The sequence below is a fragment of the Pleurodeles waltl genome, chromosome 1_2, assembly GCF_031143425.1.
Source record: "Pleurodeles waltl isolate 20211129_DDA chromosome 1_2, aPleWal1.hap1.20221129, whole genome shotgun sequence".
NCBI lineage: Eukaryota > Metazoa > Chordata > Amphibia > Caudata > Salamandridae > Pleurodeles > Pleurodeles waltl.
The window spans coordinates 102,111,267-102,126,221 of NC_090437.1; the positions used below are offsets into that span (position 1 = coordinate 102,111,267).

Below are 14,955 nucleotides of genomic sequence, written 5' to 3' on the forward strand. Positions count from 1 at the left end.
TTGTGGCCTGTGGCCTATCTATCTGCACTACATTATATAATTTAGTGATCAGGTGCTGACGTATGTCACTAGTGAGCAGTGTCTGCACCTCACTGAGTACAGGTGGTTTTTTTACCTGAAAACTGGGGGGTAAGACTCACACAGGGCAGCTCAAAGGTGATAGTATGTAATTGTCAGTAACAGGGTGTGCCGTTGGGTGTGTGAGATTGAGGGTCACAAAGGTGCGATTAGTATAGGTGTGACCCATGGTTTTTAGTCCCGCATGAACCCTGGAAGCCGATATTGCCAGTGATAGTGTAACCATAGTGCCGGTGCATACAAAAGGGGTTTTCCATGCTCACACTGCCAGCACCAGGCATTTGTTGTGGAGTGGACCATATTGATTTCTGTGCATGTCAACCCCTCTCTCTTGAGCTGTGATTTCAAGATAGCCCTGCCATAGCTGAAGCTGATTGCCCATTCTAGGTTGCAGTGAATCTCTATCCCCATATATTTAACAGGGCTCATGCTTCAGACCAATGGAAACTCGAGAGGGAACTCCAGAGTATTGGGTGTTTGGGGAAATATGACTGACTTACACCAGTTGATGCTCAGACCCAAGGATCATTCAAACTGGATGTATTCCCGAATCACACGGTGACAAATGTGTAGTAGGATCTCTGACATACAGCACCATATCATCTGCATAGAGGGAGATACTGAGAGAATGCAGCCAAAAGTTTAATGCAGAAGCAGCATGTCTCTGCCAAATTACACAGGCCAATGGCTCCAATGTTATAGCAAATAAGAATGGCAACTGAGAGCACCCCTAATGTGTGGCCATTAATACGCACCTGGGCCACTGGGTCACCGGGTCAATGTACAGCAAGTGTATCTAGCGAAGGAATGTTGCTGGAATCCTCATACTGGCCATGATTGCAAACATATAACTCGAATCAATGGAGTAAAAGGCTTTTGCGGCTTCCAGTAGGAAGGCCATTGCCTACACGGAGGAATTCAGCTGGTGTAGCAAGGCGAAGAGGGTGCGCAGGGGGTGCGTAGTAGATCTAGCCAGTATGAATCCAGGCGGGCGAGGTAGTACTAAATTGGGAAGCAGTGGTTGGAGCCATATCACCAGTATCTTGGCTAGGATTTTTACATCAGTTTTGAGTAAGGATTGCGGTCTGTACGACTCACAATACTCTGGCATTTTGTCAGGCTTTAGCAAGGCCGCTATGAAAGCCTCGGGCAGTGAAGGGGGCAATACCTGCATATAGTATGCCTCTCCATACAGATCATATAGGTGTGGAGCCAGGAGATCAGCAAACTCTTTATAGAACTCTCCATTGAGACCATCCAGTCCCGGGGCCTGACCATTTGGAAGAGTGTGTATGGCTTCTTCAATCTCCTCAAGCATTATAGGCTGTACTAAAGTACTCACACTGTCCAGTGGACAGCCACGTTAGCGCCACATCCTTGAGATAGGCCCCTATGTCAACCACTGTAGCAGATGAGCAGGTACTGTAGAGGCAGGTGTAGAATGTGTGAAGTCAGTATGTGTAGAAGACCTGTCGTAGTGGTCGTTAGCCTCCAGAGTAGTTATCTTTACAATGTATTCTTTGCCCCTTGGTGTTTGCATCTTTTCAGCCAAGCTATGATCAGGTCGACCACCCTCCTGATATGCCTGATCTGTGTAGTGCTTACATAAAAATTGCAACTCTTGTGCTGCTAATGTCGTAGGACTCTTACCGTGGGGGTAAGACTGCTTTGTTTTGGGTGGCAGCATCACTGCGTGTGGGTGACTGAGTCAGTCCCACACTGACTGGAAGCTACCGGCCTAATCTTCTCGGCTAGTTTGCAGCACCTCACCCAGCCTAAAAAGTAAAGCTAATTTGTGGCAGCCTGACGCATGAAACTCTGACTCCCAGAGATGTCATGCTGGAACAGATCTTACCCCGTTCTCCAATTAGCATAAGTGCCACACATGCAACAACAAACAAGGAATGCAGGATAGGTTTTAATACATTTATTGAAAGAACTGCATTTTATGATAAAAGACATGAGCTGCAATTATTTGGAAGATGAAATATAACATAGTAATGATTGTGACTGTTAAAGTGAAACATATAAACTGTCCCTGCATTCTGGAATAATAATTAGTCTGAAGATTCCTACCTACACTTCTAGCATCTAACGTGAAAGCATAGCAATGTTAGCCCTTCTGTCCGTACTAGTCCATGGAAGGACCCCTAACACCCTACCTGAAGAATACGCAGGTGTCTGCCTTTTGACTGCTGGCAGTCCTACTGGTTGGCTGGAGAGACAAGGCCAAGATCAGCAAAGCTGCAACGGAGTGGCACACAGCATAAGATGACTGGCTGGAAAGTCCCTTCCACCCTCCTTCGGCCTGTGTGGTGTTTTTAAAATAAAACATGTTGTGTTCTGAGAACAGGACTGATGTGACAATATCTCTAGGTTTAGGCGGTTGGCTCAGTACTCTTGGGATGGTAATACTAAGTAAAGTATTATGTACAACCATGAGCAGAAGCACAGAATGAAGTTTGTGGAAAGGAACTAACAACAATGCTTTTGCAGAAAAAACAGATGATTAGAAAATGCAAGAAATGTAGCAGGTGGATCAGCCCATGGGTGTATTCAGTGTTAAGTGCCCTCCTCATCAATATCCTCTGTAGGTCGATCACGTTTCCTTAGAGAGAGTCTTGTGAAAATTCTTTGTAGCCTTGGGGTTTGCAAAAATGTTCTGATTTCCACAATAGTCGACATGGGGGCACATCAGGTAGAGCATGCAAATGAGATCTCAGCCTTTTGCAGATGTCTCTTAATGGGTAGAAATTGCCGGCAGGCTGCCTGTATCGCTACTGTAAAGTTTGGATAAAAGGCTATCTGATTACCCTTGTAAGTAAGGTCTTCTCCCGCGTCAGCCTGAGCACTGTATCTCAATCTCCATAGTTTAACAGTTTTTTTGGGGGGGGAGCATGGGGAGTTCCAGGAGGTGACTGGGCTGTGCCATAAGTGATGGACTCTCCACCACAAGCAGATGCAATAGGTTTTCGAGACCAAAAAGCATAGTTTCTACATAAGTCTACATTTTGCCCGTGTTTGTCGACTCTGGAACTCCAAAAACGCGCAAATTATTGCTGCACAAGAAGGCCCCTAAATCTTCACTGGCCCAAATTACTGCTAGGACCTTCTCCATGTTCAAGCATTTCGTGCTCATGGATTGTAACTCATCCTCTGCTGTGGATAGCCGCTTCTCCGCTGCTGTGAAACGCGTAGATTGCTTATTCAGTTTTGCTCACATGTGGTCCATGCGCAGGTCCGTGGAGCCAATTTTCCCATCCATAGACTGCAGGCTTTGCTGCATTGCAGTCAGTGTAATCTCCAGTGCAGTCGCCTCTTGAGAGCTTGAGTCCTCTTCGTGGTACATCTGGGGATCCTATGATTGCTTGGCTGAATGACGACTTTTAAAATGAAGGTGTGTTTGGCTTTGATCTGCTTTCCCCATGGTCTCCAGTGGAGCTGCCACTGCATGCTCCGGAAGCTCCCCCAGTAATTACTCCCCATGGGCCTGGGGATATCGCTGACACTGGACCAACTTCAAGGAGTGCAGTCGTGCAGAGTCCATAGCTGAGCAGTAGGTGCTCCCACCAACTTCCTCCTCTTCCCCCAGGACGTAGGCACCCACTCAGAACCACAATATTATACCACCACAGGTGCAGTGTACACAGAGGGGTACGCGCTGGAGGGGGCTTCACAAACCGATGATAGAGCAGAAGATCAGTTAAACACCCTTCCCCCTCAATATCACTCACTGGTTCGGGCCTTCCACTTCACCTCACACTCCCCAGGCAAGTTTTTGTAATCAGTTAGGCAATATAGCAGCAAAATAGTTGACTGATTTTGTGATGTGAAGATGGCGTTGCTACCTCCAGGGCACAGCTGTTTCAATTCACTCCCCAGGAACTGGTCCCAGGACGTGGAGCAGGGCGTGCACCCCCGGGTGAGCCTTCAGCATGAAATTAGTGTATGAGAGTTTACAAGTGCGGGTTTACTGCGAGGCCTGGCGGTGTCCTTTATTGACACACAAAAGGAAATGGCATTGGGTGACAAGACGCTCCAGACCCCAATGTTTAAGTGTGGGCTCACAATACATCTTTCGGCCCTCAGGACCTTCAGGTTGTGGCAGCCATTACTCTTCTGGCAGGTATGCGGCAGAAGGGACAACTGCCGTTATGCAGGCAGTCTATGCTGTGTGCGTGCTGTTGCACTGCTCTGGACGATCACCTCTGTGGACCTGCTCCTCCACAGCCCACGTGGTCTCCTTTGCTTCGGCCGCCCTCCAGTCACTCAGCAAAACCCCCAGGCAGCAGAATCCCTTACTTACTGGTCAGTGGGGCAGCAGAGCTTCTCAGTGTCGGTCCACCGCTCATCGCCATGCCATACTCCTTATTGGTGGCATAGAATCCGATCACACACTGCTGAGCGGCCTGTGTGGCCAGCAGTCACAGCCTGCTATCGCAGCTAGGGAGGGCCATAGATTCACTTTAAGGGGCCCCGCAAATCTCCCAGCTACCCCAGCACACATCCTTCTCTATTTCAGCATCTAATCACTCACATTGCAGGATAATAGTCAGATAAAATAGCCCAGCCAGCATTTTAAGTTCACCTGTCTGCCTTTGGTCCACACTCAGCATGTCTTTATCTTTCGCAGAATTCATGACAGTGTCAGTTAAGCTAGACAGTGACTTTGCTAACACATAAGGCAACACAAGTCTGATATAAACGGATTGATATCTACACTTCATGGTATGTCAGTGGATGTGTAAAATAAATATTTAGTCTGATTTGATGTATTTCAGCATTCTGGTTCACCCCAGTAATGTCACGGATTAATGGAAAATCCCCCAAAGTAGGCTAAAACCTATTGGTTAACTGTAATTTAACCTCAGGAATTGACCAATGAATTAGATAAAGCTTCACACAAGATTATTACAAGAAGTACTTTCAGACTGTCACTGCATCCACGTTTATGCTGAGAGTCTATGCTGAGACAAGTGGAGCTGAGCCCAGCTGATAATGTGCTTTCCTTCTAACGGAACACTCTTGCCCTGTTGAAGTGTAATAACAATAGTTGATCTGCTATGGACAAATATGCAGTGTGCTGAGCCTCAAGAAGCTCTAAAGGCAAGTTAGCTATTCCATGCTGTCATGGTGCAGCACATAGAAGAAGTCTTTAGGGTGCTAGGCTACTCGTTACAGTCTAATTATGTTAGAACTGATTATAATATTCTTTCTGCTAGCAATATGCTTTAGTGTGGTTTTAATGATATTCTGTATGCTTGGTTATTATTCATGTACTAAGGAACAGGATGAGAGTGTTGAAATAAAACACTTTTAAACATATATAGTGTATTTTATTACTACTGTGCTTGGGTGTGATGTACTAAGGAATAGAATTGGGTTTGAATTATTACTGGGTTCCTGACCCCTTTGCGAGACTGCTGGTTATCCAGAAAGCACAGACACCACATCAGAAGTTATATTTTGTGGGGTTGTGTGGGACTACAATAACCTTGACTCCCCTGCTAAAGCGATGGTGTGCTGAACTTAGTCCAGGCACCTATGGGTGGGAAAGCCAAATCTTGTAGACCTGGGCCAAAGGTCCAGTATGCGCAACACCCTGACTTCAGGCATACTTGTCCCTTGAATCATCCCTCATTTTTCATAAAATTTATAAAAGGTGACCATATTTAATCAGATGAATTCATGTTATCTTAGATGAGCGCAAGCAATTTTTAATTTATGTAAATATTCCAAATTTTCGACCACCATGTGTAAATGGGTGAGGGGAATCTTAGTTTCCAGAATTATGCTAGAGACACTCTAGCTTCAAAGAGTATGTGGGAGAGAAATTTGCCAAAGGGTGTGGTGAGAGGATAAATGGAATTTTCTCTAGGGGTACCTAACACCAGTATCGCTGGTTCTGATGGGAGCTGAACTTGTGTTATCTCACATTGTATTAGCCACTATTACTTGCCAGAACCCTTTTACTAGAGGACAAGACCATCATATGTGGATCATGTTGCCTCGTCCCTTGCAGCCTTCCCGGCAACAATCTGAGTTCCTATAAATTGCAATAGGTTGAGCTGGAGTAAAATACCATTGTGTTAAGATTTTGTATGCATCTTACCTTCTCTATGCTGGATGCACTGCGAGGGCCTGGATGCTTTTACCCATATTTTTATCCAAGTATCCTCGGGAATATGGTTTTCCTGATCTCTATTCCAATTAGATGTGTGTGTTGGTGTTTTCCAGTTGTAGTTTGACAATGTAAGCATATAATAACGGTGTACATTTTTGACCTTATCTTAAAAAGGATTCAAGGGGACATCTTTTTATGTTAGCTCTAGCATGGACTTGCCTATCCGTAGCCCAATGTAATAGCTGTGTTAATCTAAAGTAGTCAGTGGGTCAGAGTCTGAATTGTTCCACTAGTAACTCTCTATCTAGGATAACTCTTTCTGCATATAACTCATCTAACCTCACTGGGTTCCCATCATTCCATCTTTGAAATACAGTGTCACAGGTCCCAGAGAAAATTCTGGGTTAAAGGTAATCGGGTCATTGGGGAAGGAAAAGTGGGAGTATTTGCCTAATGAGACTATCCCAGAGATCCAATAAACTATGGTAGAAGCCAACATTTCAGATACAAGAGGCCTATACTTATGGGGTAGCTACAAGAGACGAGATAGTGAGCTATGAGAAAAAGATTGCTTGGTTGTCTCCCATGGCGTCTTACGCAGCACTCCATGACAGTCAAATGCTGGGTGTATTTGAGATGCATATATGAAGCTTTGAACATTTGATTGACTCAAGCCTCCCTTTGCTGGTTTCCTATAAAACATCGATCTACCTACTCTAGGGGCCTTCTATATCGCCATTGCCTTTATTAAAGCTATACATCTTTTTTTCAACTTGGAGGACTTTGCATGCATATTGGGCGAAATTTATATTAAAATTTAAAGCACAAGTACCATATTATAATATGTTCTAGATGAAAAAAACAAGAATGCTGGAAGGTGTTGCATATCATATGTGGATGACATGCAGTTATATAAAATGGGAGTGTGCAGACAAAAACAACTTCCCTGGCCACAGCATAATACTGCTTTATTACCTTAAAAACTATTCTATAAACATTTGTTCATAGTATTTGTTACTGTAGGTAAACATGTTCTGCATAGTCCTGCCTTCTAGTGTTGGGCTCAGAAGGTTGCAAGTTGATTTTCTTCAAAGAAATCTTTTGAATCACAAGCTATATGGTGGCGCCTTACTTAGTTGCAATGCACATGGGCAATGCAGTGTTAGACTTTTTTTTCTGCCATCAGGTTTGACGTATATTACGGGGGCTTCCAGTTTGACGTGTTCCTTATGCTCTTCTTCAGGTGCAACTGGTCAATTCTACTCTGACACACGGGGTAAACATGCTTTCGTCCTCCGAGTTCCTCAGTGATCTCTTTCTCGGAGAATGACTACAAGCGACTCTTAAGAGTCAGGGCCTCGGGCCTTATTTGAGGCCATTTGCCCCTCGTCATTGACTACTTTCTCAACAACTTCTTTGTGGAGAATGCAAACAGGGCTTTTGGAAAGGATGCTCTTTCAGTCCTGTCCTCAGAGCCACACAAAGTTCTCATGGATCTGCTGACACAAGGTGTGTAACCTCTACCACTTCCCCGACCATCCTAGCCAAAGGCCTCAGAGTCTGCATCACACTCATCTACCGAAAATAATTCACAGGCCTTTGAGGCTGAAGACCCTTTCGATCCTGGCACCAAAACCGGACCCGGCTTTGAAGTTGCATTCAGTGCCAAAAATACCATTGGCGTGTCAAACCCTTTCAGATCTGAAGACTCCATTGGTTTCAAGACCCCCTTCGAGGGCAGTCTTCCAAAAATCTGAGCAACTCATCTTCCAGTGGCTTCTGAAGATCTTGATGTGAGGCAGAAACATCTGTTCATCCATTCCAAGTTGGGGAAGATGTCCACCAAGCTGCCTCCCAAGCCTCAAAGGTCAGCTTTCTCTTCCCAAACCCATACCTCAGAAGAGAAAGCTGACCTTTGAGGAAGAGCTTTCTTTGGAGCCTCGCCAGTTGCCAAACATAAAAGATACAAGGATATGGAGGGGTGGTCAGACCCCTCCCCATGTACCTCTTCCTCCTCCTCCATCATCACTACTCCCATGTTCCCCAGGGTGCTACCCTACTCTTTTCACAGGGAAGGCAACCCCTTCCATCCCATGATGCACCATTCGATCCTGTGCCCACTGATGACTCTTGGGACGACTATGATGTTGATCGCACAAGAGATCCAGTCCTGGATCACTATCCAGGAAAAGGCATCACCCCCATACGACACCACATTATATCACTGGGTCATATAAATGGCTGCCTCTTTCCACAAGGTGGATAAGCATGTCCTCCACTAGTCTTTATTATATTTATGGAATCGTCCAATTGATGACAAAACTTTCATTGATATTGGTGATCCCACCATTTTAATGTTTCTTTTTAAAAAATAAAAAAACTAGTATATTTATATACTTCCACCTCCTAAATGTTGTCCTCCCCAGTGAACCATGTAAAATTATACTTTTTTGACCAGGCACCAGAGTTTTAGTTTTATATAGGTTAACTGTTAAATTATTTTGTTGCCAATGCGTCTAGTTTTCTTTAAGGACCTATTTGTGAACCATCCATGATCACTAGATCATCTTCATATAATAGGCAGGGGACTTCCATGTCACTCATATTTGGTGAGCATGACACACCAAAGGGAGAAATGCCAAAACAAGGAGAAAATCGGAGGAGCAAATAGACACTCCTCTCCTCGCCCATTATAGACTGTGATTTTTCTGTGAGAGAGCACTCTTAATCAATTTTAACGCTTTTCCAATTCCCTGAGAATAAGTTTCTACGTATTGCCACTATACCCCATCGAATATCTGATTGTGTCCGTGTTTTTCATAATGGATCATGGTTTACTGAATCAAAGGATGCTCTAAAACAACAAAATGATTGATTTTTCCACCATTAACCAGAGGTTACAACCGTGATAGATTGTTGAGTGACCTTCCCTGTAGGCCACCCTGGTCTGTAGGGATTAGTCTTTGTCTTCCATCCATTGTTAAGAAGTTTACATGATTATCTCTGCATAGACTTTTGCTCCTACGTCTGTTAAACTGATCAAGCAGTAATTTTTTGCCACAGTTAGACTATCCATTTTATAGTTTAGCTTGATCACAGCACCTTTCAGACCATCTGGGAATTGCCCATTTTGATTAAAACATCTAAAGCTGGGGTTGAATACCCTGGCTCACCAGTCTATATTTAATTGTTTCACAGTTTTTACAAAACAAACAATGCTATGTATTCACTTTTTTCTGGTTCCCTCCAGCAGAATCCACAAATCCTGGTTAACTTTAGACTTTTTGAATCCTTAAGAGGTGGGGAAAAAGGACACACATTTGCTTTAGTTTTCTTTTGTGGAAAAAAAAGTTATGAAGACTTGAGCACTAACTGCCCTAATATCAAAAAAGGACTCAGCACTGGCATTTAATACCTTATAACTTAAGAGGTTTAGACTATTGCCCAATGAAGACCTTCTTGGAAAATAAAGCTACTAGGCTATTTAAAAACTGCAGCAGACAACCTCCAGTGTAGGAAGGAATGTTACCATGGTTGTATTTCCCGCTCACTACATTTTCACTTGTATTTTTGATCCAAACGATAGATGAGTCGAGGCTGAGGTGAGTTCAAGTCCTGATCACTGCAAGGAATCGGAATCAAGAGTGCGTTTGGTGGTTTGTTAGATATCAGGAAAAAGAATAGTAAATTCTGTTTATTTTTAGAAGCATCACCCTTTTTTAATCTTGCATAAGATGTTTAATTATCAAAGCTACAAACTGGCCCAACTAATATGCCCTTGACATAAGATTATGTGGACTTTCGGATGTGTTGAAAAAATTACTGTATAAAAGTCTGCTACACAATAAGGGCTGAATGTCCAGAGAAAAAGAACTATGTTAAGAATTCAGGGACTCATTACGAGTGTGGCGGTCTTAGGACTGCCATACTCGCATTGACAGTCAGACCGCCGCACGCCAGGAGGCCCAACCAGCTAACTACAACCCTACTGGGCAGACCTGCCAGGGGACTGATTTCTCTGCCGGGGAACATGGTTCCCAAGGGCATGACGACGCTCAGAGTTGTACTCAGCCACGGCGGTGCTGAACTCGGCACCGCCTGCCTGATTACAACTCCCCTCACTGCCAGGCTTTCCATGGTGGTATGGACGCCATGGAAAGGCTGGCGGTGAGGGTGTGCTGGGAGCTACAGGTGAGCCCCTGCCCAGCACCATCAGAGTGTGCACTGTCTGCTTTGCAGACAGTGCGCCTTCCAAGGGTGCTGGTCAGCCTCCTCTGTGCTACGAGATACCACTTGGCTCCTTTAAGGGAGCTGAGTGCTGTCTCGTAGCACTGTTCCTGCCCGTCTGACCAGCAGGAGCGCTTATACGGGAACATTGTAATAGGGCAGGTGGGGGGGACTGCCAAAATGTTAATGAGGCCCTCAGACATTATTTTATTTTACCTTTGTGAAATACAGTACTTCTGCCTTTGTTTATAACATCTCGGTCTGCAAAAAAAAAAAAGGCTAAGCATAAGCTTTGCATATTCACCAAAAACATTATGGAAATCGGATCAGAATAAGTATTTAAAAGGTTACAGTCACAATTTGTTATTAAAAAAGTGTGTCTAATAAATAGGCTTGATACCTGGGATTTCCTCCATTAGACATGTAGTCCAATAATTTTCCTGTGCAGGAAATTGTCCACGTCTATTAACATACCTTGTACTGAATCGATACATGTTCCTCTCCATTTCAGTAGAAAGGTTAATTGAGAAGTAATCTGACAGTTATGCTTAACTTTATCAATACAATTCAGTAACCTCTATTTGTCACACAAAAGATGTTGCATGATTGCACATAAAAACAGTTTTTGTGATTACAAAATATATTGAAGAATTTAGTTCTCATAGAATCGATTGGGTATGGCACCTGAATATCAAACCCACTATATCGGTGGGACAAAATATACAGGACAGAATTTCGAAGAAAGAAAATCGGCAGTTGACCTAGATTTTCTATATCTAACTTCACATATATGTACCTCCTCTGTACAAACAGTGGTACGTAGATGAGGATTTAGGAATAGTAAATCTATACTTCCCTATATGCACTCAGGTTTTGATATGGTGTCCCTCAACATTCTGTCCTCAATATTCTTATACCATGATACTGTCAATATTCAGTAGTACAATTATCGGTGGACGTATGTTTATGCCCACCTGCATATCTAACTGTTTTATTCTGCTACTTTTTTATTATTATTAATTATCATTTATATTCCTCACATATGCCCATGAATTGTGATAATGTCCTTTTTTAATTTACTATTTTATGTAAAAACGGTAGTGTTATCCACAATTAGTGAAGTATGTTTCAGACAAAGAGCTGCTATTTCTGGACAGTCAGGTTAACCATATCCGATTATTAGTTTACTTCTGCAGTCCGAGCTTAGAATATCCATGCTGGTTTGACAGATTGCAGTGTTCTGTCTGAGCATACATGTGCAACTCAAAAACGTAGCAACATTTTTAACTAATGTTTTTGCCTTCTGTCATTTTAAGATCCTGGATATGAGCAATTTAAAAAGGGAGAAAAATCACATGGAAATTGGATCAAGCTGTACCTTGAAGGCAATGCCTCAGAAGTGCTCTCAAATCTTGGGAAAAAAGTGCTCAAGCAATATTTAGATGCCCTGAGGTCCCTGAGCTCTTCTCTCAGCAAGCAGATAGCTCAGTATGACATGTACTCCATGGCAACAGGAACAGTGATTACACTTGAGGTATGAAATTTTTATTCTCTTCTCTTTAAATTGTGTGTTAACTGAATGAAACTTTTGTGGTTTACCAAAAAGGTAGGCACACTGCTCTGTCCTATAGGTAAAATAGCTCTCCTTTTAAATTTTCTATCAGTCGTTTAGATTTCAGATTCTTGATTGCAACCCGGATATTCTGATTCTCAATTAATAAGCTCAGAACATTCTAAATCTGTGAAAAATAATGGATGTCCAATAACGCTTCGCTTTACATCTAGCTGGCTGGAGAATTGAAGCCTGGTTTGCAAATTTTTGCAACACCTCCCTATGTGATAAATGGTTCTTAATGTGTATGGTGAGGCACTTTGCCTTCCATTACAACATACTGTTTTGAAGGTTCTGCAAGGAATATTATGATTAAATTGTAGCTGAACAAAATGGCTGAGATGATTTCCATTTTGCTTTTATCTTATTAAACGTCCTACAATTTCATCTTGCTTCTGCAACTCTTAATTATAAAGAGTAACTTCCCTTACCACACTCCCTAATTCTTGGCATAAATCTGAGAAAATTAGAAACTTTTTCTGTTGTGGGCTGTTTTACTTCAAGCCCCTTTTTGTGGTATGAAAAATCTCTCTCGATTTTGGATCCGTCTTAACCTTTTGCTGTGGCTTAATCTTTAATTCTCCTTCCTTCGGGGTACTGTTATAGGCCAACCATTTGCTTTAAGGACTTTGCACTAATGGGTTGATTGATTCTGTTGCCATGTCTTCAGAGTGTTTAAGAAGAAGCATTGGTGGGAGAATGTGATTCCCTTTCCTCTCTCTCCTACCGTTATGCTGCGCTGTCTTAGGCTACTCTGTATCTCACATTTGCTTTCAGGGCCATTCTCACCCTCTCGAATTTGTGCCACCCCTCAACAATCAGAAGCAGGAAGCATCATTCTACTATTACATAATAGAATCAAAATGCACTTCAGAAAAGTAAACCCTTCAGTGTCCCAGAACTTAAAATGGCTCCCGCTGTTCAGGGCTCAATCTGTTGATCAGTCAGTTTCTGTGCTGGAGCAAGGGTTTCTTCAGCAGTGAGAATTCAATGGACTAATGGCTGTAACGTAACCCTCAGTTGGTGACAGCACCAGAGCTACAAGATTAATCAGCAGTCTTCACTCCTGTTTGGGCTGCCACTGTAAACTCTCTCTTCTTTAAACTTTTTCTTGGCATAGGAAGACTCAGCATAAGAAATACTCAGGTGATTTAGATCTTGCACCAAGTTCTCCTGCTGCAGGTATGCCATACCACATTTCAATCAGTGATGCCATCCAAACATACCACCAGTGACCCTTCATACAGGATTAGAGTGGATGCAAAAATGATGCAGACTGTGAACCTTTATGCATTTATGCAATGTCTTTACAGTGAGCTCCGAGAATCTTTAAAATTAAGTAGAACATCACCAGCTACAGTCAAAGAAAAATGAAAAGTATATACTCAAGATTACCTTCTCACATTTTTACATGAAAAAAAATAAATCCATCTGGTGGAAGAGCAATTCTTGATGTTCCCCTGCCTGAGCTACTGGGGAAAATAAACACTGGTAAGTAAGGAGGACTTGATTTTGTGTGACCTGCCAAAGCTTATGATTAGGGTGGCTTATACAGGCAAACAGGCTGCCCTCATGTTTCAGAGCTAGGAGTACGAAAACAGTGACCAAATTCCTAAATATTAGCTGGTCACATTCTAGGCATAAATCCGCAACTTGATAGACTTTGGAATAAACAGCCCATGTGGTCTCACATTTGAAATCCTTCAGCTCTTTATATGATACAGTGAACTATTTTGAGAAGCACAACTGTAGCAGGCTTCCAAGATGCGGTTACGCTGTAGGAGGATTTTGCCCCATGGTAGAGCAGTGAAAAAGGATTTAATCCTGAGGGAGAAATAAAAAAAAAAATGTAATACTCTTTTGACCGCTACTCATTGGAAATCAACTGGGGCAAGATCACCTTGTGCTGAAAACCTGGACACAGATTAATATTCTGCAAAACAGACTCTTTACAAAGTTCTTCTCAAGTATTTAATTATCTATTTAACATCAGATTTATGCCAAGATTTTAATAAATAGATGTTTAACTTTTATTGAAAACATAGTATTAATGCGGCAGTATAGATATACACGAGAAACGGAGGCCCATGCTAATATGGCAGTTGTGATTAGATCAGTATCCTGTGAACCATACACCTTTTGTTATGGCCCTACATAACTTAGACCTACTACCTTGACCTTTCCTTTGGGAAATGTGAGGGTTGGTTATATTTTCACCCAGTAGATCCAAGCTCTTTATAAAGAAAACATGGTCAAAATATATATCGATGGTAGGTTTAGCTAGGATTTCCCTCTTCTCCCTGCGATATTTGCATCATATATTTAATGAAAACCGTTATCCTTAAGAACAGATGCAAGACTCGGATTAAAACAGCTGAAAATACATATTGTTACAGGACTGTGGGTAAAAACAATATCTACTGAGTGGAGCTACAGACCCTAATTTATGAAGGATTTACAGGGATTTCCTAGTCTGACATTGGGGAGCAATATGTGAACCTATAAAAGAAACGAGGTCTGGATGACTGCACTTATCCATCATAGAATTTTCTTTCATAACCATAAGAATATCTTTGCACATGTGCAGGATCCCAGAACGCAACAAAATAAATGTTATTTCAAGTCCATTTAAACAGATCCCGCTGAGGATATGATTAGACATGTTCTGTTAAGCACTGGTGATAAATGCAAAAAGAACACATGATGGACGAAATGCTGAACAATGTTAAACACTTACCCCAGTCACAGATCTGGGCCTAAATCCATTGCATTTTTTGCTTGCCATACCATTCCAGTTTGGACCCAGTCATATGCAAATCAGTCTTCACCCGCACCTGCTTCCCAGGGGAACAGTCCATCTGCAACTGTCAAGCCATGTCCACCCTGGACTGGAAACAAGCATCCTGGGACTGTA

The 14,955-nt window shown here is 42.6% G+C and overlaps 1 protein-coding gene across 3 annotated transcripts in view; it reads left to right on the forward strand.

Moving 5' to 3' along the window:
* The window catches only part of PIGG (phosphatidylinositol glycan anchor biosynthesis class G (EMM blood group)), a 990,222-nt gene that overhangs the window by 293,873 nt on the left and 681,394 nt on the right, over positions 1-14,955 (forward strand). For all 3 annotated transcript variants that reach the window (XM_069236721.1, XM_069236724.1, XM_069236727.1), the window contains one exon: positions 11,746-11,963. In XM_069236721.1, the coding sequence (XP_069092822.1) occupies positions 11,746-11,963 (218 nt within the window). The remainder of the gene's footprint in view (positions 1-11,745; positions 11,964-14,955) is intronic.